This window comes from Durio zibethinus, unplaced genomic scaffold (genome assembly GCF_047325235.1).
Source record: "Durio zibethinus cultivar Kanyao isolate XHJ-2024 unplaced genomic scaffold, ASM4732523v1 HiC_scaffold_30, whole genome shotgun sequence".
Taxonomy (NCBI): Eukaryota; Viridiplantae; Streptophyta; class Magnoliopsida; order Malvales; family Malvaceae; genus Durio; species Durio zibethinus.
In genome coordinates, this window is record NW_028322653.1 from 1,192,591 (window position 1) to 1,219,900 (window position 27,310).

Below are 27,310 nucleotides of genomic sequence, written 5' to 3' on the forward strand. Positions count from 1 at the left end.
TTTTATTATATACGCTTAGCGAAAAGAATGTTTTTTGATACACCTAGGACATGGATTCTATATGAACCAATGGATCGTAACAAGTCGTTACTACTAGCAATGACTTCCTCTTTCATTACTTCATCCTTTCTATATCCCTCTCCTTTGTTCTCAGTTACTCATCAAATGGCACTCAGTTCATATCTTTAAGTTCGATCATTGACAAGGTTCAAAGAAAGGGTGGCCCATTGATAAAGAATCGATTACAAACCAATAGGGTCTTCGGGAGGAATTTTTCAAGTAGAAGAAGGAAGGGATTACTGGTTGATGGAATGCTTGCTTGCTGTCAGGCAGAGATGCACATAACGAGTTCTTTGAAGGGAAAGAATAGGGCAAGGAAGTGAAATTGTTGATGCAGAGAATGCCCTGAGAGAAGGAATTGAATCAATAAAGGAAGAATGCGCTCTTGCTGCAAGAATGGCTTTAAGACGGGCTTGCCCCTCGCTTTCTAACTATCTTATTTTTGAATCTCTTTTTCTGTGCTTTTTAGTGAGGGAGCGAAGCCGTGGGTCTCACCTGTAATCCCGGAATGGAATAGCCGTACGAGGGAATGTGAGGTCTCAGAGTCGGTGTAAAAGTTCTCTACCTCTACATAAATTACATCTTTCCTATATGAAGACAGAGTACCAATCAAAGGAGTACTCATTCTCTCAAACTAGAAAGCTCTTTTTAGATATAAAAATGGTTCATATTTCCTTGTAGTACTCATACGCCTGGTTAACAATAAAAATCTACGTCACATGCTAGATGCAGTACAGTTTCGTACAAGCCAAGCACAGACCTCACCCACTACTACCGGCTTTCGCTGGCCTGGGAGAGCGAGTCATTAAGCTAAGGCTAAGATGTCCCGGTACTCTGGAAATCTGACTTCTGCTCAAAGGAATGAGTGGGCGTAGGAGTCAAGGGAATGAACACAACACATACTGGGTCTCCAGGTGAATAAACCCAAGGTCTAAACCTGTGTTGTAGCGGAAAAGAAAAGGGAAGACAGATACAGATCCCAAAAGCTCATAAGAAGTCCCAAGGTTAGGTACGCCTACTGCAACGCTTTGGAGTGAATGCGTAGCTCTGAGCTCATGGTCTTTCTTTGCTTTCGGAGGTAGGAAATAGAATAAAAGTCCAAAAGCTTGAGGCAGCTGTGTCTGTGTAGTGACTCCGTACCCAGTGTGGGTTGGTTGACTCCTGCTTCCCACGGGCTAACTAGATAAGATGAAATGACTCTACTATATAATAGAAATAGGCACCAGGTCTCGTCTATAAAGACAAGGCCGAGGACGAAGCTAGAGTGCTTTCGTGTAAGTATGTGAAACAGAGCCAGTAGAAGAGAACTCGGATTCCCGGCGTGAAAGCTCATACCTCATAAATTACATATATGAAGACAGAGCCAACTAGTACCATTCCGGCTTGCAAAGTATAGGCTACACAAGCAAAGGGTATCTGAGCAAGTGAGTCTCTGCTTGCTTTCTTGAAATCTCCTTCTTTTAGAATATAAATAATAATATAGAGAAGAGAGAGCCTATTTTATTGCCTAGTCCAATCCCTAGAAAGTAGTATTACCACAGCTACACAGGAACAAAAATCAATCTACGTATTATTTTCTTTTGTCACATGCTATTTGCTTAACACGTACAAATCGAAGTCAAAGACTAAGACTTGACTTCGTCTCTTCTTGCACTACCAGTGTGTACAGACAGAGCCAAGACCATGGTTTTATCTGAGTCAGTATCCACCACAATCAGTCTTGCTTCTTGTCTTGGGATGAGTGAATTCACTTAATAGAAGGTAATGCGTTCGAATGCAGACATGGTGTCTTTTCTTTCGGTCAGCGGGACATAGACCCTGAGTCCTAAATAACAGAAAAAGTTCCCAGGAGTGGTTCTCCATAAGGAGGAATGACGCCAAAAGCGAATGCATTAATCCGTTTCAGGGGTTAGGTAGGATGAGTCCAAGTAAAATAGTGCGAACACCGAGCCAAGGCAGGGGTACTCACACGAGGTGTCTGTTAAGGGAAGAAAAGAATCTAGAAGCTCTGTTCCCAGTGCGAATGCATTATGCCCGGTTGACTCAGTTAAACCAGCTAACAACACTCTGAACTCCGAGTGGCATAGGCGCGGGAAGACCAGTAAAAAGGTCTCGTAAAGGTTTTCCTTGGGCAGCTAAAAACCATTGATCCGCTGGGAGTCACACCAAGAATTTTTTGACCAACGCTTTGCTTTAGTGTCTATGGGTGCGTATATGCCCTAGACCGTTTCGTTTATACCGGCTTCTTGGGTAAGATAGAAGAGAAAGATCTCATTATGTGCCATGGCACTACCAACTCAGAGCGTGTGCCCTTAGTTCGAGTTCTATCTCGTATGAGAGGTGCGAAATAAGTGGTATTGGAGTCGGAGTCCCATAACATCGTTAACCCGATTCACTTGATGTACAAGTACAACCGCCATGAGATCCACTCGGCTCATTGGCTCTGAGACCACGGAAAATAGCTAAGAAATAGCAAAGAGTGCGTTATGACCCGATCTGTCCTAAATCCTAAAGTAAAGAGAAAGAAATTCCCTTTCAACGTCCAGTTGTTCACCTCATTACAGGACTATGTCTTTCCCCTCCTAAGCCTAAGGTATGTGAAACTAACTAGCATGGTTTCGCTAGGAGATCTTTCCTTTATCTTTCTTGATACGAAAGAAAGACCCCGTTAGCCTTAACCCTTCTTTGGTTGTGATCGTCACCTCGTAACCAAAACCAAAGAAGCTAACTGCTTTCCCGGCGCACTTCCCTTCACTCGTATTTGACTTTCTTCGCTCCTCTCACATTCGTTCGTTCTTCGAAACCTTCTTGTACGCTAGCACTTTTTGGAGGTGGTTCGGCTACCTTTTTCATCGTGTTTGCGGATAGAACATCAAAGACACAATCCATACCACTCTTTGTACTATGCCATTTATGAGGATTCATAGCTTGGGAAAAAACCGGAAATCCTACCTTCCGGCATTACGATAAAGTGTTGACGGAGCAGAGTGAAAGGCACTACATCGAGAGAGAGGGCAGGGGAAAGACCCGGACATTGAGAAGAGATTATATTGTTCTAAAACAGGTACTGATAACAAAGTACAAGCCCTAGCTTTTAAGCCGAAGAAAGAAGCAATCATACTCCTTAAACAGAAAGATATTTCACTTCAAAATCGTTACTAGAAGCACTACAAGCGCACTTCCTATCTAAACAAACCAAACCAGAAAAAGCACCTCCCTCCCGGCTAAAGAGCAAGTGTGCGAGAGAATAGAACTGAGCATCAAGGCTGCAAGACAGAAGGGCGTGCAGGAAAGCTTTTTCACCGTCCATTGGGTATTTGTCTTTATCTCGCTCTCTCCAACTAACTCAGACTTATGATAGGCGGGCTCAATTCCAGATATTGACCTCTGGGGATCCTTCTCTTAGAATTCCCGGTCTTCAGTTTTCTTCCTTGGTTCCACCCTTCCATTCATGAAGCAGATCGCCGGGAAGGCTTTTTCTCAAGCATAAAACGAGAGACCCGATCACATTGATCGACAAACAAAACTCCCGATAGAAGCCTATGTCTTTCGGAAAAACAAATGCCATGAAGGACTTAGGAAAGATTTTCTTGGTATTCACGCTCATCGGACTGAAGTTGGTCCTCATTTATCTCAGCAGAAGTCTTTCATGATCTTTTCATAAAGTTGAATCTAGCCAATGCAAACTCAACTCAGTTAGTACTCCTATATCAATCGTTGTCGCTGCCTTCTCAAGATGACGGGTAACCCCTGACGGAGGATCCATCTCTTTATCGCAGCATGGTAGGAGCCTTGCATTATTGTTGCATGACAGGGCCGGACATTGCCTTTGCCGTAACCATTTGAAGCCAATTCCTCAATTGCCGCCCAGTACATCGTAAAGTGGATCGATCGATATCTTAAGGGAACTTCTCATTATGTCTTTTACCTCTTCTTCTGAGCTAGAGTTACATGCTTATGCTGATTGGGGTCCTTGTCTTGATAGTCGACGTTCTCTTTCTGGGTATGCTCTCCTTTTTCTTGCCTAATCTCCTTTCCTAAAACTCTGCGCTTCTCTTTTGAATCTTCTCACCCCGCCTAGCTACTTTTTTATAACTACCGCAGCTGCAACGGACAGGATGGGAATGGGTTGGAAAGAAGAAAAGAGCGCTGTTTCCGCTCACTGACTTCAGGACAGCAGCTCCGTAACTTCCATTGCTTTCCCCGGGTGTAATGGGGCGTTGAGGGGCCCGCACCCCCGAGCAGGAAAGATATCCGGTAAAGCCAGCTACACTACAGAGCAGATATCCTACTCGTTCTTGCTTTACGTGCCTGAACGAAGAGAACGCACAATGCCTCTTATTTATACGAAACCACTGAGAGAACCAAATCAACGAGACCTGAATGACGCAAGGCTTAGCTAAGCCCTACCTCGGGAGACCCGGAGACTAGCCGCTACACTAATCCCACAGTCCGATATCCATCTTCAGCTTCGGAGGTGAATGTTCATATAAATAAGAGATGCCTAAAAGTAGCATGACTCAAGGAGCCTATTTAAAGCTAAGTAAACCTTTAGTTGCTTTCATAGAAGAAGCTTTCTATGGGAAGAACGAGAGGGCTACTGATCACTATCCGAATCTGCTACTGAAGAATAAAACCTCTTCACGATTGATCCTGGGTTAGAGTTAGTTAGACTCTAGGATAAATCGAGTTTCCTTCTCTATCCGTACACGGAGTCTGGTTAGGACTCAATGTCAAGAATGACATAAATTCCACCAAGCGCAAACCGGTCTTACACAGATCTAGTAATTCATACATGATGATGGAATGAATAGCAAGGTTAATACGAAGTATTACAGAAAAAATATCTATATTATATAATATAAGGGCTAACAACAAAAGATTAGGTAACAAGAGTAGAGGCAATGTCAATTAATTGATATTAATAGAAATACGGGGTCTTTTTCTTTATTTAGGAGTTGGTATTAGTCGGATAATCTGGGGTTATTTCACTCCGCAAAGAAAGAAGGGTGCTATTTGAAAGCCTTATTCAAAAGTCGAAATATTAATGATACCCCTATAGTAAAGACTAGTTTCCGCCCCGTGGGTCCTGAAAACAGACTTTTTGAGATTCAATGTCTTTCTTCACACCCGGCTATCGTAGAGAAAAGCATACGTTTTTCTACCTAATTCACTTCCAGGAAAGAAGAGCTAACCGTCCTTTCCTTCTTCTTGCTTAGAGCTGAAAACCGTCAATGTGAATTGGGAGAAAGGCGAGAGAACTCTGATTTAGTGTTACTAGCACCCGTAAAAGGCCTACAACGCTTAGAGGAATGGGTAGCGTCTTTACCTTCTTTCATGATGTAGTTGCTTATCCTTTAGGGAAGCATTTCACTCCTAGAAAGAAGAGATGTGGAACTCTTTGACAGCAGGAACTTGAGACTCGGCTTAGTGTGTTACGTGATAAGGCCTCTCTTTAAGCATCAAAACAAGAGTTACAGGAGGCGAAGTAGGAGAGAGAGTCCCATCCATCGAGGATAAGATCTGACCAAGCTTGACTTAGAACTCCTTATCTGACTCCTTGTACAAGCCGCATCATGGCTACCCTCCCCCTATCTCTTTGAATCATACGGACTACCTTGTGGTTGGCTGACCTTAGCTTCACAAGGATACTATTCTAACTCACTGGCCTTTGGCATCTATGCTCCTCAATAAGATCGTTAGTTGGGCTCGCTACTCTCTTGACGTGCTACCAAGACCACTCTCTTCTCTCTTGTTCACCAGAAAGGGGCCACTGAGGGATAGGAAGCAAGGGGAATGGGGCAAGAAATTCAATTTCAATCAAAAGACTTTCCGGTTTACAACTAACTTTGTCTTGTATAAACAAGACTTCTTTGTCTTTCTCTTACTGAAAGCTAGTTGCTTTGGCTTTATTGCTTTCACTCCAAAGGTGGCGGAAAACTACGAAAAAACCCGGGTCTTTGGTCCAAAGGAGAATAAACCCGAGTAACTGGATGAGGATGTGGAATAAAATGACTCTCCTCCAGTTGCGGAGATTGCAGAGGTTGATTCTGGTCTGGAGCCAACAGACGGATCAGAGGTGAGCAGGGACCCAGCGTTATGGCAATAAACTGACACAACCCTGATGACGATCCAAGGCTCTCGTGCTAAAGGACAGTCAGTAATGGAAGAAAGTTCTAAAGGTAAGACTCCGTCTCTTCCAGAGACCAGAGCCAGTAGAGTGACTTTTGAGAAGCCACCAGAAGAAATGACCAAGCATCTGAGGCCTCTATACATCAGAGCTCACATCGATGGAAAGCCGGTGTCTAGAGTCTTGGTGGACAATGTTTCCGCAGTGAATATACTGCCACTCAGAATGGTAAGGAGGCTGTCCAAGTCCGAGCAAGATTTGATCCCTTCCGAAGTCTCAGTTACCAGCTTTGATGGTGGCGTGTCTCAAACAAAAGGGCTCATTTCGGTGGATCTGACAATGGGTAAGACCACTAAAGTCAGCGCCTTCCTTGTGGTAGATGGAACAGCGGGGCCTGTCTTTTGACCAAATGCAGTGGTGGTCCTTATGAGCACTTCCCTCCCGTACTAACACGAGAGGAATGGAAGTTTTTTGTAAGCGAGAGAGAGCAGCTTACGGGAGATGATGTCTCAAATAAGGGTTCGCTAGCACTGGACTTTCTTCGGGGTCAAGTTGTTAGCGTACAAGTGCCGCGCTAAAGAAGTTGCCATCAGGAGCGGCGTGGGGTTTAAATACCTCGCATCGGAAATGGCGGCAGCAGAGAAGCTGATATACTTGAAGAAGAAAGACTCCGCCAAGTACAAGGCTAACAAGAATGCCCAAGGAAAAGGGGGGCGAGAGAAGGAAAAGTAAGACAGTGGTGACAAGGATGGCTCAGGTCAGTCTTCCACCCATAAGCACCATCAGGAAAAAAAGAAAGGAAGGTAGGGACAAAAGCCACGTGAGCTTCATTCTTTCCTATGCAATGGACCTCACTGGGAAAGGGAATAAAAAAGGCCATCCACTCTCTCACAGAAAAGCTAAGTGAGGAGGAGCCAGATGAGATTAACTTCGTTAACTACCTTTCTTATGAGGAGTCACATTGGGAGATCTAGACAGTTGATCAATGCCATGGCCAAACAAATCTAAAGCCAAGTCGGTGAGAAAAGGGCTCATCCACGTTAAAGTGGGAATCAATGGGAAGAAGACTCGGCCATCGTAAACAGGGGTCCTACCCACAACTTTCTCTCAGTAGAGGAGGCAAAGACACTATAGCACCCCAATAATCACAAAGCGAAGTGGGAGCCGGCGACGCACAAGAGCCTTGACATGATCTTGGATCACTAACCCGATCCTTCTTTCATGCAAGACAAAATGTCCTTTGATCGAAGAGCGAGACTCACTGATCAAATGGACCAAGCCGTGTGGGATAGAGCTAGCGACTAGGGCCCAGACCCTTCTATACAAGACCGGCTGAAGGCGCTAAGACTCCTCTTTCGGAGCCAGATTGAGCAATGGCTACAAGTAAGCGTCCGTACTTCTCTACGTAGGCCCAGCGTTTAGAGCTCGATTTCGATCCTTTGAATCTTGGACCCATCACCCGCACTAGCTGGCCTTGCCAAAAACCTTGACTTGAGACTACGAGACTGAGGACTGAATCTCGAAAGAGCGATATCTTCCTCTGGGCGTCCGTCCAGTACTTCTCCAATTAGCATGTCTTAGGCACAACGTTGTAATAATAGACGAGTTGCATTTTCACCTTTCCTATAGGCGAGAAAGTCCTCCTCCAACAGAGGTTCCCTTCCACCCTCGCCCACGTAGGCTGCTTTGTCTTTCTTTAGCCCCTACCCTCCTGTGTACAGCTACACCCAATTCCAGTCTGATAGCAGATCAAAGCAGCGAGGAAAAGGGCTAGCCCGCCGCCACCCCGTAAGAAGATAGCTTGCTCGTTCCAAGGTGGAATCACCGGTAGTCCTACGGAGATTGACGACTTGGGCCAATACCTAAAGAACTGGGTCACCCGCACTACCTTTGGCCTTTCCTCTTTGGACTGAATCGCCCAAGGACTGAGAATGAAAAGGATAGCCCTAACCTAACCCCTATTGCAAGAATAGTGCTACTAAGCGAAGAAAGGTACCTCCGCATTGATTGACTAAAGCAGGAAGAGCAGCCCTTCTGACTGAAAGAACCGAACCATGACGAATCTGTCTTTGCTCACTCCATGAGATAATCTACTTTGTATGATTGACTTCATTAGGGGATCCCTATGGTATCTATCTATCCTGTGCTTTCTCTCTCTCGGTATGGTTCACCACATGCCTGTGATCGATCTCTTTCAAGCTAGGCTTGGTATCGCTATCTCAGTCTGCCATCGGTAGTACTATCGATTAGTCTTTCCTTGCGTGGAAGTAGTTCAAAGCTTCCTTGAGATCGTTCTCAACGGTATCTATAGGAAGAAGTCCCGGGCGAGAAGGGATCGAAGCATCGGTGAAATGAATCGACTCCCCCATACTTAACACATGCGATTTCTTTCTGTCTTCGCTTCTTGCAGGCGTTGGAGTAGGAACATGACAAACCATTAGACCATTAGAATGGATTCTCGCAGGAAGTAGCATACTCGTCTTGCCTGCTTTCGTTCCTTTCGTAAAAGATCTTTGTGGCCTTCCTTCTCTTCGGGGTAGCTAGATGAGTCGCAATAGTCCTTATTAGGAAACTACAGCCTCGTTGTTAATTGACTCCCTACTTCAGCCCCCACCCCCCTTTTTCCTGTACTTTACTAGTAGGGCTAATGAACTGTAACCTTCTGCTTGCTTGGCTACAGTCACGAACTTCCAACACTTAAGAGAGCGGGTACCCCTTATTTGATTTGCTGACAGTTGTCCCTTCTTCTCTTGTTAATTCCTTCGTGTCCTCAAGCTTTGGTCTCTCATCCATCCAGAGAGAGAGGTCCTAAAGGCAAGCTTCATTCATGCCATCTCTAAATTCCTCACCTTCTCCTTCGATTCCAACTAGGCAAACAGAACTCCCGGAACTGCCTTTCTTGATTCACCCTCGGAGAACGAGAACGGAACTTGCTCTAATCCTTCTCGTTTGATCCACATTCCATAGCTTCTTTCTGCTTGAAAGGACAGTTGACTTTCTTGCGTACTTCTTTCCATCCTGAGAAGGAGATCCTTTGGAAAGTTCCTAGAAAGTCTTCTTCATACGCTTATTCTCTGACCAGAACGCCGTACCATGCAAGAAGAATGCCAACCTATTCTTTCTAACTCAGAGCCGATTCGCTGCAAGGCAAACAGCTTATTCAATAAGCGAGAAGATTCGTTGAGTCATGAGTAGCGATGGTGAGTTAAACGGAAAAGTCTTTTTCATTGTAGAGCAGTGAAAGGCAGGACCCTTCAGCCAACGTGTCTGTGAAGTCTGTTCTCCCGGCCTCCAATCAGTACTCGACAGCTAGGCCAACAAAATAGACACCGACAACTTTACAAACCTCTTCCCTCGCCGCTCTGTCTCTGTAGGCTGCTAGTGAAATGGTTTCAAAAATGGCGCCTAGACAAACAAAGAGGAGTTTCAGGCACCCTCGGCCGGCCTTCCAATGCTCATAAAAAGCGCTTTGCCTGAGTTTTCGCTCTAGTAGACTAAGCCTGTTGTCGGGTACAGCAGGTCTAGGTATTCTTTGTTCTTCGTCTGAGGGAACATGGTAGCCCAGTCTAGCGTTGACTTGAGATCTTCTCATCTCGTTATGAGAGAAATAGGTGAGGCGAGGCTAAGACAACATAGGGAACTTCCTTCCTGAGTGTGTTAGACCGTGAAGTGCCCGAAGCATGAGATTCAAGGAAGAAAGAATGAAAAGGAAAGAAGAGAAGCAGACTATTAGCCGATCGGATAATCGTCTGGTTGTGGACTCGTTTCCAGCTGCAAGAAAATGGTATTGCTTTTCAGGATTCTTTGGATGCCTTGTTCCCTTTGCTGGCTTGTGTCCTTCCTCTAACTATTGTTCTCTGCTTTCATCCGTCAATCTCTCTAAGACTAGGGATTTCAAATCCTTATTTTCTTTCCGAATCGAATTCTTTCTTCACTCGGAGTTCTAGTTGATGAAAGAGTGGATTCCTATTCCTAATGTTGAATCAGGTTCAGGTGAATCCCGAAGAGCCTTTTCTCTTAGTTCACTTGCTCAATCCTTTACTTACTTGAATTGAACCACAGTCCGTGGAGGAAATCAAAAAGAGGTAACCATTCTCCAACAATAAGGTTTTGGTTGCTGCCGGGAAAATCTCGTAACTGAGGCCTGACTGAAGCTTATTAGCCCCAGATGCGCGCTTGCTTCTTCCTCATTCTATCTTCGGAGAAAGAAAGTGTGTTTGAAGAAGACTAGTACTAGTGATTAATGTTGTCTATTCTTTTCGAATATCTAGTAGGGAGAGCAAAGGAAGGGAAACTTGATCACTACTCAAGTCGACTCTTCCCCTTCGGGAAGGAAGCTTTTATTGGAATTGAGTGCTTGTATTAGTCTGTCCCCTCGCATTGGAATGCTTGCTGGTTGAAAGGCTAGTATCAAGACTATTGAGCACTGTACGGAGAGCAGTACTCAAAGAGAGCTTTCACACAGAGCTGCCATTCCGGTTTGAGAAGTGTTTCGTCCGCTCATCAGCGCATTCAGTAAAATGGTGTCAGTCTCGGTTTAGGTAGTGGATATGGATTCTGATTCATTCGGATGATGTTCTATTTTCATTTCTTCTTTTGTGCGTGCTCCTTCCGTTGGAGCTCTCTATAGTTCTTCACTACTCGTACAGGAAGGAGTCGCAAATCCGCTGCATTCTAAGGTTTAGTGGAGTCTTTCGCAGATCGGTTGTTGTATATGATAGTCAACTAGTTGTCGCAGATTTTCTGTTATAAGAATATTCTATTCTATTTTATTGTTCATCGTATGTGCGCTTTCTTTCTTTAGCGTCTGAAGACGGATTCTTTTTCTCGCCCTCTAAGAGTCAATTGCGAAAACAGCTGTTCGAGAAGGGACATAGCCAACTCATCCGCTTGTCAATTCTTGGTGTAATACTCACTCGTAAATGATTGGTGTAAAGCAGTTGTAGCAACTCCGTAAATAAGAAATGAATTCACCTCCTTTGAACAATCCGGTTCTTCTTTTCAGAAAAAGACAAAAACGAAAAAGATAGAAAATACCATCTCATTCTGGGAAAGAAGTAGTCTAGGTATTGGATCCGTTCAACTATCGTGATCTGCTTTGCGGTAAAAAGCAAGAAGGAATGAGCGCACCGACCGACCATTAGGACTTACCGGGAGGGCAATCTTTTTATGGGTCGTTGATGGGCTGCTTGAATCACTCTACTGGCATCGGTAACCTAATTGTTAGTAAGACCAAAGGGAGCGGATAGGTCAAGACTGGCAATACCGATAAGAATAAGTCCTGCCAGGCTATTAGATAACAGTTAGGAGCCTATTAGTAAGTGGATTCTCTACCCACATTTGAAAGTTCTGTTAGGTTCTTGGTAGCAATCGGCGACATTTTCTGGATAGGCTAAACATGAAAAAAAAGCGGAGAATCAAGCCCCAAACTAAGACTAACTGTTTTTTTCCCAGCTTTGAATTCTCATTACGATCTCTGCAGCCGCATTTTGCTTCGTTTTTGCCCCTTCACCCCAATCAGCAGGAGCCTTAAAATTAATAATGTTGTCATGAATTGCTTTCAGCTTTTGGGGCGAAGCATTGTTCAAGTTAAGATCTTCGGTTGTTCGTCCAATGAAGGACGATGAGGCCCTTCTCTTACCAAAGGAGGACAGAAAGTTACCGAGCTCACCCCTTACTTCCTCAACAGTAGGATAAGCCCCGTGCCCCACGCCCGCTTGAGGAGCGGGTTGCTCATTTGCTTGGCCAAAAGGCCCAGCCGGGGGTTGTGGTTGAACAGGCGCACTCACTGAAGGAAGCCTTCCGACCCGGAATAGGCCTATGGAGCAGGTTCGGATTGGGAAAGAGCGGCCCTAGACTCAGGTTCTTAGGTAGGATGCCTACCTATGCTATGTATGATTCATCGGATTCTTCTTATGCAAATTCTTTGGGTGATTTAACGTATTCGGCGTCTGAAACAATGTACTCGAATGCTTACTTATCTATTCCCATCCACCACCCTTCTCGGGATTTGAGAAAGTACTCAGCCAGCCACCCCTCTATGGGTTTATAGACCCTACAACCAGGCTCTGACAAGACCTGCTACTGGAAAACAACTCCCTCCGCCCTTGTTCTGGTTCTATACCAGACAACACCCCTTGCCGTCGGACTTGTCTTTCCGATCTTTCTTTCTCCCGGGACTTTAATATAAGTCCCGAGCTTTAGTCTAGTTTTCTCAGTTGGAGATGGGATTGCATGTCTTTCTGGATAAATGCTTTACTTTGCCTTTGGCAGCGGTGTGAAAGGAATAGCGTAGGTAGAGCCAAAATCCTTTTCAATGAAAGAGGTGTAAGTTGACATAGAAGGTGTGGTTGATTCCATTTGTCTTATTGTCGCCCTTCTCTCTTGAAAGAGGAGTTCATTTGGGGAGGAGCAGGGGTCTGCATTGAATGAAGAGGGGGCTGTGTCGTAGCAGATAGAAATTCTCATTGCGTGAATAAGACCGTTACAAGGATCATCTGCTCGTCTCATACCAAGGCAATTACTACAATGATTATGTGTGTCGGATAGTCTTTCGTCTCCGAGGCCGCTTTCCTCGCTTCTCTTGCATAGGATTCTGTCCCGAGTACCGGGCCCACATGGAAGGTTCGCAAATGAGGGTTCAGGGCTGATAACTAGGCTAAAAAGAAGAACATAGCGGCTGTTGTGGCCAACTCACTACCAATGGCATGTCAGGGCTTTCGCAAGAACCGTGGGTGACAGAGGTGATGTACCGAGAAAGTGAGATCACCCCTTTCATTCAAGGTGATAAGCTACTTTCCTTTCTTTAGCCTGGAGATAAGCTACTTGACCGAACGTGAAGGAGACGAAAGAGAAGCTAAAGCGAGTTTCTGAAAGAGAGGATGCTTCTTCATAAACTGAATCAACAGAAGAAGAAACTGAATCAGCTGCCGTCCTTGCCTCGGTTGAAACTAGATCTACTGCTGAAACGAGCTCTCCTTCTGATGGTGGTGGATCAATAACTGCTTAGTTTCTTGTAGTTACGTCAGTTCCGACTTCATAGCAAGATACGGATTCAAAGTCCACTCGATCAGATGCTTACTTAGCTGCTCCCTCCCCTGTTACGTCAAGGAGAACCCACTCAACAGCAGCATAGCTTACTTCTTCCTCTCTTGCAGATCCTGTTACTGATAGATGAAATAGAGCGTCACGCGAGTCAAGATCAGCGTAAAGCGATGATTCAACGGAAGAAACTGAATCTGCTTCATCAACAACAGAATCCACAGCGTCAAAGTCAACTAGATCCACTTATGAAACTAGATCTACTGCTTCGATGCCTTTTGAGATGCCAGTTGTGTGCCCTTATCGCGTATGGCCCCAGTCCCACTGAAAGGGAACAGTCCTTTAGGGAAAGCGCGGTATGGTTTTGCCCAACTTCTATAGGTTCGGAGCTGGAAGCAGGGCACCTTTCTTTGGGTGGTAGGACCTCTGAACACGGTGTGCCATCTTGCTTTCCTGCTTTCTTGGCATTGACATGAGGTCTTGTGGAATAGTCCGATTGACTAGTGGAAGGAAGCTAGCTCCTAATGCACAATTATCGGGCATCGCACATTTCAGGCTTACCTGCTTACCCCAAGGGACCGGGGACGGCCTAATTCTTTTTTCAAGGAAACTCTTGCCTTACGTCAACCTTGTGTGTAAGACACTGGAGTAAACGGTATACGTAAGCTAGAACCGGGTTAACAAGAGGTAGCTTGCAATAGCTCACCGAACAAGAATCTCACCCCCTTCCCCTAAACCCGCTTAAACGTTTTCTAGCCCGGTATCGAATCACCAACTACCAAGTAAGCAGTCTTTTCAGTGCAGACAGATATCTCACATTGCAACACCAGCTTTCCTGCCTGCAACAAGCTTGAAGTTAAGGGACCGGAGCGAGTGGAATTCTCACGAGAAGCTGCTCTGGTGCACGCACCAAGGCAGAGTAGACGCATAGCAAAGCGGGGCAGAAAGAGGAGTGGGCGAGGGGATATAATATAGTCAGGTAAGTAGTTACCAAATTCATCTAGTTGTTCAGATAGCCTCCAATACTTACTATACTGATTGCGTCTCTCTATATGTATTTAGCCCTTTTTATTAAATTGCGTATAGAAAGAGAAATGATTCGTCTTGCTTGATTATTGAAGTGAGTGCGCGGTAAATGCTTTTGACTGAACCTCCCATTGTTCTTTCGGAGAAAGCATGCAGCCGGGCAGAGATATAGAAAGTGTGAAGTGAGTGATCAGTCTGCGCAAAGGCAGAATAGCGGATTGGCTTGTCTTGCCTCTCTCTTCCTATTGATCAGAAGCCAGCGCCGCGCCAGTAGAAAGAGAACCTGACGTTCTCAAGGTGCTTATTAAGGGATTCGCCTTTGCCTCAGACAGAAGAAAAAGGGATTGAACAGGACAGGAAACGGAGATCCATTGTTGATACTGATTGCCGATATGCTAATGCTGTATAGTTGATTAGGTACTATATTGGGGGAGACCTCTCTCTCTGTATCAGACTCCATGCTAACTCATTCAGTTAGGAAAATAGCTGAGCGGAAAGATCTAATACAAGGACTATCTATTCTTAACAAAGCATTTGATCTTTCAGACGAATGTCTCAAACAAATCCCCGAAGCCAAGGAGCGGATTGAGCATCAGCATGCTCATCTCCCCCCACAGACGAAGGCGAGAGTCCGGGTTGGGGTTCCCATACACGCCGGTCAACGAAACATCCGGGTGCAAGCGAACGACTGCAGCCTGACTAAACGCTGCAGGGATGTCCACCCACTAGGCGCCAAATCCCTCCATCGAATCCAAGCGGATTTACCCGACAAATCAGTAGCCTGGATTGCATTGGCAGCATTCATATCGGATTGAATGTCCATCTGCAATCAGTGCCATATCATGGTTCATCTGTAGCCTATATATTAGTAGCACATTCTGACTTGAATATCGAGCTACCAGGGGGCCCATCAGTTCTACAGAGGAATAGCGGGGTAAAGGTCAAGAGTTTCACCAATCCTATAAGCAGTGAGCAATCCTTTGCTAAAGCCAGTTCCTTGCCAGGATTGAATAATGCAATCTCTGAATCTAGCCAGGCCATCTCATGGAGTTAGTTGTGCCTTTTACCAGTGAGTAATTTGGCTAGGCTCAGTCCTCTTATGAGCAGTCCCCTTATGCTTTTCAACAAAAGCAAAAAGCTCGACTTTGGAAGAGGGAGTGTGTTTCCTGCCTGCCTAGGTCTGAGTATCTGGTCCCCAAGGGGGTCAAGCAAGGGATGAGATAACTCGATCTGTTGGGGGAGGAGTTTACTTTTTCTTAGGATAGGACGATTTTTATCCCCCTTCTACGTATACATAAATGTTTACATTACAGCCGCCGAGTGCTTCCTGGTGTGAAGTCCTGTGGGTGGTCCCGCTTTGAGGTAGTCTGGGATTTTTTTTTTCCATTTTCTCAAGCCAGCTAGATCAAAGACGGCTAGGGCAGGCACAGGTTAATAGCTAGGTCTAGGTTGTTAAAGGGTTAGGTCAAGGTCAAAAGCTGGGGCAGTGGAAGTTTTCCTTTCTGGGAGTTCTGTTCCATCCCTACCAGTAATCTATAGGTATTTCCCTGAAAGAGCTAATGATAATAGATAGATTTCTCTTAAGATTCTATAGAATAAATAGCTTTCCTTCGCCTATATAATCTTCTTTCTCTACAGGAGACTACTCTACTAGTATACTTATTCAGCTGGGGCGGTATCTTTTTAGTAAGTTTCAGGCCAGGCCCTTGCTTATGGATAAGCCGTAGTTGTCCCTCCAAATGCGGAAACCTATACAGTTTGAGTGCTGAGCCCTGTGCTTTGCTGTCCATTTTCCTCGGAAAGAAAAAGGCAACATGTTGTAGGGATCTCCTCACGTTCTTACCGTCCAGGTAGACTCTCTAGCTCTCCGCCGTCAGAACCTTTGAGAGCAGGATATATTAACAAGTTCAATAGCCAGCCTATCTCTTAATCGTACGCTTACGAGCATATCTTAGTTCCATCTCGTGGGAGTCCATCTTCCTTCCCGTTTGTTTAAGTTTGAGTTCCCTTCGGGAGGTGGGGCAGGCAAGTTTGAGGTGGGCAAGTGAGCTCCCCCGGCCAGTCTCCTAGGGTATAAGACAGGGAGTGAGTAAGTTTTCAAGGAGAGGCGGCAAGTTATTAAGCCAGTTTCTTTCACCAATCCTGTGAGCTAGCTCCTTTCTTTCTTCCAGTGTGGAACTAGAACCAGCCTATAATCTATTCATCTTACGAACATATTCCCTTTTGGCTCCATTTTTTCTTAAGAAATAAGAAGAAAAGAAGCAATGAATCGATATATAGTCAACTCAATATACTGAAAATCAGGTACTATCCAGTGAGCAAGCCTGTTCGAGTTGTAGTTCCTCCAGTAGGGCTGGGGCTTGAAGAAGTCGTATATAGACTATGTCTTTTATAGGTCTGGGCTTTTGCTTTTCTAATCCCGCAATGGAAGTTGCAGTTTCTTCTACCATTAATACAGTTTCAGGAGGAGTTGCACTTCTCCTGCATACCAGACTTTGAGACTCAGGCTAGAGGATCCTTACTCTCCCTCTCCTGGGATTATCAGAGTGTCAGATTAGCCTTTGGATTCGTTCTGCCTTCTACTCTATATCAAATCTTTTTCCCTACCAGTCGCTCTCTTTGGCCGGCCTGTTGATGGAGCGGGAGTAGGGGTTCACACTTTTAGTATTCTATTTCCAAGCGTTGCCTCTGGAGTGGCATTTCCAGTTGCTTCTCTCTTTCCTGGGGAAAAAGTTCCAGTTGGTGGGCAAACTATTTTAAAAGCATTTATATAGAGTTTAGTTTCTTAAGCTTAAGCTAGGTTTAGAGCTTTCCTTGTGTAAGCAGATCCCCATGTTGGATAGTTGAGTGGTCAGGAGTGTGTGCAAGGCAGTTTTATTTAGAATGTTTAGTGAGGTCTTGCAGAGCCTAGGGCAAGCGCAGTTTCTTGACTTTCAAGTCTTGTTGTCTCTTGGGTAAATAGGGATCCTAATCCTAGGCAAGCTAGTCAGTTAAGTTTTCTTCTACCATCTATTCTATCTGGATTGAATGAATTGAGATGCAGATAGAATAGATGGTAGGGTTCCTCGCCTAGCACCGAAAGAGAAGGCTTTGTTCTGCAGCCCTGGACAGTGGAGAATAAGATGGAGCCTACCTGCTTGGTTCGGGCGAAGTAGATGGATCAAAGGAATAAAATCCTGGTGGTTCTTATGCCACTTTTGATGGTCTCGGTTCGGACGAGATACATGGAAAACCATTAGATCGATAGCCGGGGTCATTTCCTTTTCCAACACCGAGGAGCTGATTGATCTGGATCCCTGGGAACTGGTCTTAGAGAAGTAGATGGTTCGGCTCCACTGGGAGATGGGAACCTATACGCGGAGCTAGAGGCGGAGGGACTTGTACTTGGCTCACCGTCAGAGGGATGGGAAGTAGATTGCTCCGATAGCTTACCGAGAAGATTTCTTTTTTGATCATTGGATCGGTCGGCTACCATAGCACTAAGACGGAAAGCCTGGTAGGCGATCTACACAGATGGGAAGTCACCAAACGTGGGAAAGTATTACTCGAAGGAACCGCCACCATAGGATTGTTGACAAGGATGCCTTTTGACCCGCTAAGGCTCTTACTCAAAAAAAGGAATCATGGAATTACAGAGTGCCTTCCATCCATCATATAGAATTCTGCTCCTAGGCCGGGATTGATACAAGGAAGCGCTGTATGAGCTCTTTATCAGGTGTTTAAGCGCTATTATCATTATCAGGTAAGCGCTATATCCTCTTTAGTAAGGCATGCTTAGAGTATGCACCAGTCCTTATCTTCCCAGGCTTCATTCCTACCAATGATGCCCCAAGCAAGGAAGCATACATCTGGTCTCGGAATTCTGTTCTGAAAGCAAGTCCACTTCGAATGTGATAGGTAGTTCACCAGCCTAAGTTCCATTTCTTTCTACCTCATCATCTATGAACTGGCGCATTCACCGCTTAAAGTTCCGTCGACTCAAGGCCCTGAAAGCCCTTTTGCTAATCACACGAGCTTGAAGGGAAAACCCCATCCTTCCTTAGGGTCTCGTCCCTATCTTAGGCGTCTCTATTCGTAATAAGGGAATGGTTTGGTTGACCGATCAACACTTTATCTCACATTCATGGATTCAGGACATGGGAATCTCAGGAAGATGCCCAATGTTCTAAGTCATTCCTCGGCGAAGAAAATGGATCTCTTTAGTGTGATCCGTGGGCAAGAACTCTTCAGCAACCTATGAAGGAAGCATCAGCAGCTCCCTGAGAGACTCTTTCAACGGGTGAAAGAGCAATGGCTAGGTCAAAGGAAGATGTATAAAGAGCTTTGTAGGAAGGGGAATCAATGGCTGGCTTTGGTTGATGTACAAACTGACTTCTTCAACTACGTCTATCCTTGCTTGACTCTTCTTCATTTCGATACAAACAAATAGAAAAGAAAAGGCCGGGGATCAGCACTCCTCCTCCTCTTCAAACTTTCTCACAGAAACTCTGTTCTTAAAACCAAAAGGTGAGGAATTGGCCTGTTCAGGTCAAATCATCCATGAACCCTAAGTGACGACCCTGACATCGCAGGTTTGATAGCCGCATGTCAAATAAATGTGAATTGTTCTGGTTCTAGCTCGGCTGCTTCCCTTCTATTCTTCTTCCACGGAAGCTTCCCACTGGACGATTGAGTCACCTACCCACCCTCCAATTCATATTATTTATTCCCCCCAAGCCCTTAAAGTTCCTCATTGAAAGGTGGAGGTGGATGTGGAGATATTATTATTCATCCACATCCACCTCCACTCCCCAGATGCGGTCTTATTAATGGATACTAAGAATAGAACAGACAGGTTGGAGAAATTGAAGAGGGAGTTGCATTTTTATTATATATGTCATGTTCCTCCTCGGGGATTAGCAGGTGGTCTTTGTTTGCTATGGAAGAAGAGCGTTGATTTTCAAGTTCGGACTGTTTACAGTTTCATTATGGAAGTTGAGGTCAAGGATGATGATAAAAACAAGCGTTGGATGCTTGACTGTATCCATGCAGATTTTGATGACCAGCGACGTCGTGAGCAGTGGAGTCTCTCGCAGCGAGTGGCAGGTCGTCGAGCAGATGGGTGGGTAGTTCTTGGGGACCTGAAGGATCTTCTTTTACCAGATGATAAGGAGGGGGGATGTCACCGGTCAGCTGCTTCTTTTTCAGACTTCAGAAATTTTTTAGATAAATGTGGACTGCTGGATGTAGGTTTTGTTGTTCATCCTTTCACTTGGTTTCAGAAACGACAGGGTTCTTTCAATGTGAAGGAGAGGTTAGATCGAGTCTTAGTTAATGTTAGTTGGAGTCATTGCTATGAGCGAGCTTTAATCTTCCTGCTATAGGCAGTGACCATAGCCCCATCTTGTTGAAGACTGTTTTTTTGGATAGTATGAAACGTCCATTTTTCCCTTATGATTCACGATGGGATAAAGATGAAGAGTGTGCTGAGGTTGTCAAAGAAGCTTGGCAGCTTAATGTGCGTGGTTCAGACTTGTTTAAAGTGCAGCAAAAAATGAGAAATTGCCGGGTTGAGCTGCTGAAATGGAGAAGCTAGCTAGACAGCCCGTGTATGACCATGTAAAGGCGAAATCATTGAAGCAGGACCTTAAGAGGGAAGAGGAATTCTGGAGATGTCAATCTCGGGTTCAGTGGCTTCAAGCTGGTGATAAAAAGACAAGTTCTTTCCATGCTTTGTGTGTTCAGAGGCGAAGGCATAATCAAATTCAGGGATTGGTTTTTATGACAGTGGTATGTGGAAGGAGGATCATGAGGGTATTCAGGGTGTGATACATGACTCTTTTTCCACCATTTTCACTTCCTGCAGTCCGTAAAATATTACAGAAGCAGTGAGTGGTATATCTCGGGTTATTACACCCACAATGAATGAAGCTCTTGTGAGTGATGTCACAGAAGAGGAGATTCATGCTGCATTACTAAAAATTCACCCCAACAAGGCGCCGGGGCCTGACGGTATGACCTCTAAAGTTGATGAATTTTTTGAAGGTAGAGTCTAGTCTTATCATGCCAGATGGTTCAGATTTCTGAAGAAATAGCCCAAGTCAACCAGATGGAGTTACGATCTGGCAAGAAATTACCTCCCGTTCCGAATTATGGTAAAAATCTTGTGCAAGAGTTGTCTCAGTCTAAGAATAGATCATCCCCAAATCCTGAAAGTCCCGTCCAGGATCATGGTCTATCGCAAAATCAAAACCCTGGGGGCATCCCTATAGACCGAGGTGCTGGGGGCACCCTCTCGAGCCAAAACGAAGTTACCCAACGAGGGAGATCACGAATGCTTGCTGGTCAAACATTAGCGGCTAATGGACAACATGTTCGCTATGACATATTAGCTCATCTCAAAAAGATTCCTGCACTCCTCAGCGTATACGATGCATTGAAGATGTCTGCAGAACGTTGGATGTCCCTAGTATACGCATTAACGAAGCCAGAGGAGTTTTCTAATGAAGTTAACCAAGTTAAGATGAGAAGTAGTGAACCAACTTATGCCGAGTGTTTGGCTTTGATCACGTTTACGGACGATTACTTGCAACCAGGACTCATTAAGCATAACAGGCCTTTGTTCATTTCAGGATACCTTAATGGATTGGGGATAACAAGAATCATGATAGATGGGGGATCGGCTGTTAATCTCCTACCTTTGAGAATGCTAAAACGTCTCGGGATTGCTATTCATCGATTGGGCCCAAGCAATCTACTTATCCAAGGATTGTTCCAAAGTAGGCAGAGGTCTCCGGGCATTGTACGACTTGAATTAAAGATCGAGGAATGGGAGGATACCATACCCCTTGTATGTCATTGATGCGGAAACATCAAACAATGTTCTACTTGGGCGGCCTTGGATGCATGATAATTGTGTCGTCCTTTCTACAACTCACCAATGTTTCAAGTAAACCAAAGGTGGTGAGCAGAAGAGGGTGAAAGCAGATGCAAATCCTTTTAGCGAAGCAAAAGCGTATTACGCAGATGCTACATTTTTTTTTTCCGAAGAAGCTACAAAGCTCAAAGAGAAAGGGATTTCGACCTCAGACGACCAATCGACCCCTATGATGCTATCAGAAGAGAGGCTATGAAATAGGTGAAAAAGTTCAAAAAGTTGAAGAAGAATAAAAAACTCCTGATACGTTGAAGGCCCCTAAAAAGCCTGCCTTCCTCTCATCTTCCTTATGGAATGGGCTCCTCTTTAGAATTAACGAAATCTAGAGTCTTGGATGAATCCTCTTGAAACGGATCGATCAACTCTAGAAGACTCGATGGCTGTTAAGCCCAGTGAATAACCTAATTCAGAGAGATAACCCGGTCTTTAGACACTCGCCCTACTTCTAAAGATAGATAGAAAAGGTTGGGGAGTCCCAGCTGCTGAGGTGGCGTAGTGACAGGTGAGAGCAATAATAACAAAAGCAGCGGAAGATCCTGCAGTAGTATATTCGGTTGTTTGCGGTGGAATAGAAAAAAGCGTCCGGGCCAGTAGATCCAGAGCAAATAGGCGTTGACTTAGTTGCTTTTGCAGTTTATTTTCATCCCGATGTTGATCCAACGCAACTTACCGGTGATAGTCGCAGCACCAGGAGCTTTCAAGGGAAGCAGACATGTATAGATAGTAGCTGAAGTGGCATACCTTCCGGATCGAGGGTCCCACCCGGTAAACACCATACAGGCAAAATACCAGCGGGGGGAGGAGGCCCTTATCACTCAAGCTCAAGCATTTACTTTTCTAGTTAGAGACCAACGTCTTGGGGCTAACGTGGGATCCGCTCAAGGACCTACCTACTTGGTTTAGGTAAATATCTCATGCGTTCCCCGACTGGGGAGGTCATTTTGGAGTAGAAACTATGCGCTTTTCAAAAATGGTCGGAAGAACGGGTTTAAAAAAGAAATATATATATATATATATAACTATATAAAATATATATATTACCTTACCGGCTGGCCGCAAAAAAAAAACAAAACGGGATTGGATTTCCACTCATAAGGAAGGAAGGTTAGATACCTTTGACAGGGTTGTATTTTTGGTTGAAATGGGATGGTGTTCAAACTCCCGAAATGCAGTCTAGACAGTGGGCCCTCCCCTTTCTGACTAGACTGACTCGGGGAAGGGTCAATCTCCTCCTCCGCATGCTGCACAGCCACTCATTTGTCCTGACTAAATAGTAGAATCTATCTCTCAGCGATTCTTTTCTCCGCCAAAAACCCCTTCCCAACCAGCCCGCCCGATTTTTTTTGTAAGATCAGCTAATTGAAAGGGCTTAATCTGGTCCGAAGTTGTCGGAACGAATCGTTTGCTTTATCAAACAAAGCTTTATTAGGGGGTCTTGGTTGGCCCCCCTATTTGAAACCATTATAGCTGGCGTCGACCCGCTTTGCGATACGGACGAACACGAAGAAGAAGGCAGGCAGCGAAAATGCAAAAGAGAAGAGCAAAGATTCCCGACCCAGAGCATGTTATTGACTCAACCACAAAGCTGTTGAATGAAGGTAGCTTGCTTACTCTCAGCCACTAGTTAGAAGAAAATCCCTTGACTTCGCTTATGCCCTTATGCAATAAAGAAAGCAAATGAGGCGGGCTAAGATTCCATTCGAAGTAAGATAACAGGATTCGATGTTGCACCATCTTCAACTCTTCTCGGGATCCGGAGTTTTGTTTTTCGAGAAAAGGTCCCATCCTTCAATATCATGATTGGGTCGACCAGGCCAGATCATGAGTAAATAGAAAATCGAAAACGTACATAGCTGTTCCAGCGGAAATACTTGGAATAATTCTACCACTTTTACTAGGAGTAGCCTTTTTAGTGCTAGCTGAACGTAAAGTAATGGCTTTTGTGCAACGTCGAAAGGGTCCTGATGTAGTGGGATCGTTCGGATTGTTACAACCTCTAGCAGATGGTTTGAAATTGATTCTAAAAGAACCTATTTCACCAAGTAGTGCTAATTTCTCCCTTTTTAGAATGGCTCCAGTGGCTACATTTATGTTAAGTCTGGTCGCTTGGGCCGTTGTACCTTTTGATTATGGTATGGTATTGTCAGATTCGAACATAGGGCTACTTTATTTGTTTGCCATATCTTCGCTAGGTGTTTATGGAATTATTACAGCAGGTCGGTCTAGTAATTAGGGGGCGGCCGTTCGGTCGCCTATGATACTAGGACCAATAGGTCAAAAATGGGTTTGTGCCGCAGGTGTTGAACGATCTACTCTACACAGGTGTGGGCTTACAGGGCTAGGGCTCATAAACCTTTTCTTTCATTCATCAATAGGGCCCTGGTCGGTCACTTTCCGGGTCGGGATCGATAAGTAGAAGTCATAAAAAATAAATCTTTCTCTTCGCACCTCAGATCAAGAGCTTGTCAAGCTGGCCTATATATAATAGAAAAAAAAAGATTCGTTGTCTTTTAACCGGCTGTTCTTCTTTGTCAACGCTACTAAGGACCTATGGGTTCGCCTACTTGACTTATGAAAGATAATGAGAATGGGTTATTCAAAAAGGAAAAGGCGCTACTATACAATACATTAGTAGAAGTAAGCGGCTGAGTTAGCCTAGCCTACTAATGTCTTGTATAGTAGGGTATAGTATAGTAGGCGAGCGAGTTAGCGAAGACGCTTAGGCTAATAGATAAGAGAGCGTCGGTGCGTAGCCTTCATTCTACTACGCTACGCAAAGGTTACGAAGTCACAACGCTCGACGTTAGGAAAGTCAAGGGGGAACGCCATACCTACATAGAAGAACCGCTGTTCGCTGACTTTTTAAGGTCTAACCTTTCGCTCCCCTACTGAAAAGGGGCAAAACCGCTTCGCACCACTGATAGACTACTTAAGATTCAATTCAAAAAGGCCCTACAACGTTTCGAAAGCCTTTGTCATTGTCAGTCAACTAAGTAGGGCCTGAGGCCCCCTGCGAATCCGTAAATCTGAGGAGCATGCCGCAACAAAAGGGATGGTCCCCTATGCATTTCATTCTTTCTGAAAAGGAAAAAGAAAAAAGTACCCCCATCATGGTGAACCTCTCCTTGTGATCGGGATGAGGTAAATGCCTCCCAGCCGGGGGGCGGATCGAATCGGAGTTTCCTTAGGTAGCCACCGACCTACAGTTATCCTTAAACTTTCGTGCTTGGTGGAGAAGAAGCGAACAAAGGTACGCTCGCTTGCTGTCTTGTTCTCTGCCGCGAACTGGGATCGCTCGCCAGCTAGGTCAGATTGGAACAACATTTTTTGAGAACATATTACCCATCTTCGGGGACAGGGGGCGGAACGACCTCTCGATCTACTTACTGCAGCCCAGGAATAAAAACGTCGTCTAGGCGTTCCCTCTTGCTCCGATCCCCCCGTAGCCTAGGGCGTTGTCTGGGCCAAGAGCCATAGTTAGTTGCTGTTTCCATTTGGTTGTTTTTTTCTCGTTGTTGATACCGGCAAGACCCAGCCAGATGATGTCTGCTGGTTGGTAGTGAGAGGACTCTTAGTATCTGCATACCCAAAAGGTGGCGCTGATTTCAAAACAATCATTTTCTTTTGTTTCTTGCTTTCTCTTAGCAGCGGGAAAGGAGTCTATCTATCTGCCTAGCTTTGGTAGATTTCCCCCAACGCAATCCACAGAAATTCCACGAATCTCCTTGGTGGATAAGTCCGACGACTCAGCAGCAGTGCGGAATTGAGTTTCTCGTCTGGTGGATCTGATCTATAGTTAGGGGGCAATACATACCAAAAGGTTCGAAGAAAGAACGCGCATAAGAGTATATAACCAAACCACCCTTCTGTATAACCTATTCACATTAGTGAAGCGGCTGGATGCATAAGGGAAGTGCATGTTTGTGAGACCTTAGTCGGGATGCATAGGGGAGTCAACCTACGAGCACGGAAGGGCGTGGTACCGCTGCCCCTCTCTAAGTAAAGGTAAAGTCTCTCCTTCAGCTAGAATGGTTGGAAATTGAAAGAAGCGCGGAAAAGGGTCAAATGCGGTTGCTAGCATCGAAGAGAGCCGTCATCGACGATAAAGTGGGAGTTCGGACTTGGCGAACGAGCTCTTCCCGCGGGAGAGGAAAGCGGGGGCAGGCAAAATAACCATTCCGGTGGTTGATAGTAGAGCAAAGGCTGGATAAAACATGGATAGGCGTGCCTTATCATCCAAAAGGATGTAGAAACAGGAAGGGCTCGTGGGGTCGATCCCACATCTCATAGAGAGGAGGAATACCAAGGATGATAAGGGAAAACTAACTCTACAGCTCACAGGAATGGGAAAAGTCATTCCACATTACTCCAGTTTTCTCATAGCTTTATTGTTGAGAGAATAGGGAGTAAGGCTGAAATGGCTATACGGCTTTCAAATTCTTTTCGTATGTTGATTGAATTAATAGATGCTGGGTGAGGGCTTAAAGACCCTATTCACATAGCGTTCCTGGACACATATTTTTCCTTTGGGCAGATTTTCCTATAAAAAAATTAGGGGATCCGGCCGGGGGAAAAAAGGGCATAACATCGGGTCATCCTTTTTTTTTCGTCGAGGCCAGAAAGAACTTTTCCTTTGCTGCAGAGCGGGGGAGAACCATTCAAGCGCAGAGATGGAGATGGCTCTGCTGCGATAAAGGATGAAGGATAATCCGTAGGCAACTGGTTGTTACTAGAAGATGATAAAGATGCTGGCTGCTCAACGAAGAGCGAAGTGCAAGTGCTGGCTGCTCAATAGAGGGCTGCGACCCTGATTCCCTTGGGACTCTGACTCCCCCTGATGCACGGGAGGCGCAGGAAAAACCACTGGTGAAGAAGATCCAGAAGATGCTGATCCAATAGGCGCCTACTAAAATAAGTGGGAGGGAGTAGAAGAACTCGTGCTCATGGAAGGTAAGATGCCGGGCCGTCGAAAACGAGAAGAAGGATCAAAACATCGAAAGCCTTTCTGAGCCGAGGCATGCCCCCTTTCAAAAACATCTGTTTGCACGAGGTGCAAGCTTCTGACGTAGCTGGGCAGGTATATAAGCATAGCAAAAAAAGTCTAATATTTTCATAATCAGGTGGCGATCCAAACAGGCACTGATATGGAGTAATGTCGCCAAGCACAGAGGAGGGCGGTTGATGATGATAAAGACCGCGATGGAAAAGGACCCCAACTAACATAGGGCCACTTATCTTACTAGATAGGGGGAGACACGGCTGTCAAACATCAGAGCAAGAGCCGTTTCTCTGATATGTGTCTATGCTTCCTTTCCGCGACTCCATTTTGCTGTTTTGTATATGGGCAGAAGAACTGATGATCAATTCCATGAGTGGCTGTAAACTGAGAGAAAGCTGATGAGACATATTCCCCCCCTCTGAATCTTAGTGCAAAACAGGAATCCGATGACAAAAGAAAAAATTATCAACCAACGCTTTAAAAAGCTGAAAGCACTGAAGTACCCCCTATCTAGTAAGGTTTGTGCTTAATGAATTCTTTTTTGATAACGAAATACATCATCCATAAACTGAAACTAACCCCCTAAAAATGAGTTCTAAGAAAGGAATACGATAACCAGAGAGAGAAGGCACAGACGATGGGCCCCATACATCAGAATGCAAAAGGGCTAATGGAATTGAAACAATTAGAAGATTGGAATTCGTAGGTCTTGCCCGTGTTTGGCCAGCTGGCAGCTAAACCAAGAAGAGAATGAAGAACTAGCAAATGCAGGAAGCAATTGAAGGCGTTATAGTTTGTTCAATGTAGTTCGAAGACCTAACACCCAACAAGAGGACCTCTATAAGCCCTTAGTTGCCAAAGATCAGGAAGCTCTTTGTTATGAAGAAGCCACAAAGAATGAAGAGGAAAATCAAGGTCTAAAGCGTATATAGGTTGGCTACGGGCGGCACCCTATAGCTATGACATTATGCGTGTGTAGATCCTTGACAACACAGAGGAAGTCGGAGTAAAGATAGCATAGCTTTGGCAATCATCACAAAGTTGTCCAACCGAAACCATTTTTTGAGAGACTGACTTTAGGAACCAACATAGCATCATTGAGATGAAGAACATTTCCAAAACGAGATGATAAAGAGAT

The 27,310-nt window shown here is 44.9% G+C and overlaps 4 protein-coding genes across 4 annotated transcripts in view; 3 read left to right on the forward strand and 1 right to left on the reverse strand.

Annotated features, from left to right (window-relative positions):
• LOC149510545 (NADH-ubiquinone oxidoreductase chain 2) overlaps positions 1 to 24,185 on the forward strand; it is a 28,701-nt gene extending 4,516 nt beyond the window's left edge. The window contains exon 3 of the mRNA XM_089757549.1: positions 1 to 24,185. Within this exon, the coding sequence (XP_089613675.1) occupies positions 1 to 189 (189 nt within the window). The 3' untranslated portion in view covers positions 190 to 24,185.
• LOC149510546 (uncharacterized) lies at positions 19,066 to 20,165 on the forward strand. The gene is made up of 4 exons (XM_089757557.1): positions 19,066 to 19,550; positions 19,667 to 19,778; positions 19,880 to 20,026; positions 20,103 to 20,165. The coding sequence occupies exons 1-4, from the start codon at positions 19,066 to 19,068 to the stop codon at positions 20,163 to 20,165; spliced, it is 807 nt and encodes a 268-aa protein (XP_089613683.1).
• On the forward strand, positions 23,107 to 25,007 carry LOC149510547 (NADH dehydrogenase family protein). The gene has a single exon (XM_089757548.1). The coding sequence runs from the start codon at positions 23,107 to 23,109 to the stop codon at positions 23,404 to 23,406; it is 300 nt and encodes a 99-aa protein (XP_089613674.1). The 3' UTR covers positions 23,407 to 25,007.
• LOC149510548 (uncharacterized) lies at positions 23,233 to 25,052 on the reverse strand (the record flags this gene model as incomplete). Its single annotated transcript, XM_089757558.1, is given in 4 exon segments — positions 23,233 to 24,620; positions 24,696 to 24,772; positions 24,880 to 24,895; positions 24,897 to 25,052. Coding segments are annotated over 4 exon segments (588 nt in total), but the record flags the coding sequence as incomplete, so codon positions are not given.
• Positions 25,053 to 27,310: the final 2,258 nt, after the last annotated feature.

Bases quoted from the DNA above. Each gene is read 5' to 3' on its own strand.
- LOC149510546 (XM_089757557.1), top strand. From the start codon at position 19,066: ATGGATACTAAGAATAGAACAGACAGGTTGGAGAAATTGAAGAGGGAG. The intron at 19,551-19,666 runs GTTAGATCGAGT...TTTTTTGGATAG, and splicing joins TCTTTCAATGTGAAGGAGAG to TATGAAACGTCCATTTTTCC. The intron at 20,027-20,102 runs GTATGTGGAAGG...CACTTCCTGCAG, and splicing joins GATTGGTTTTTATGACAGTG to TCCGTAAAATATTACAGAAG.
- LOC149510547 (XM_089757548.1), top strand. From the start codon at position 23,107: ATGGCTTTTGTGCAACGTCGAAAGGGTCCTGATGTAGTGGGATCGTTC.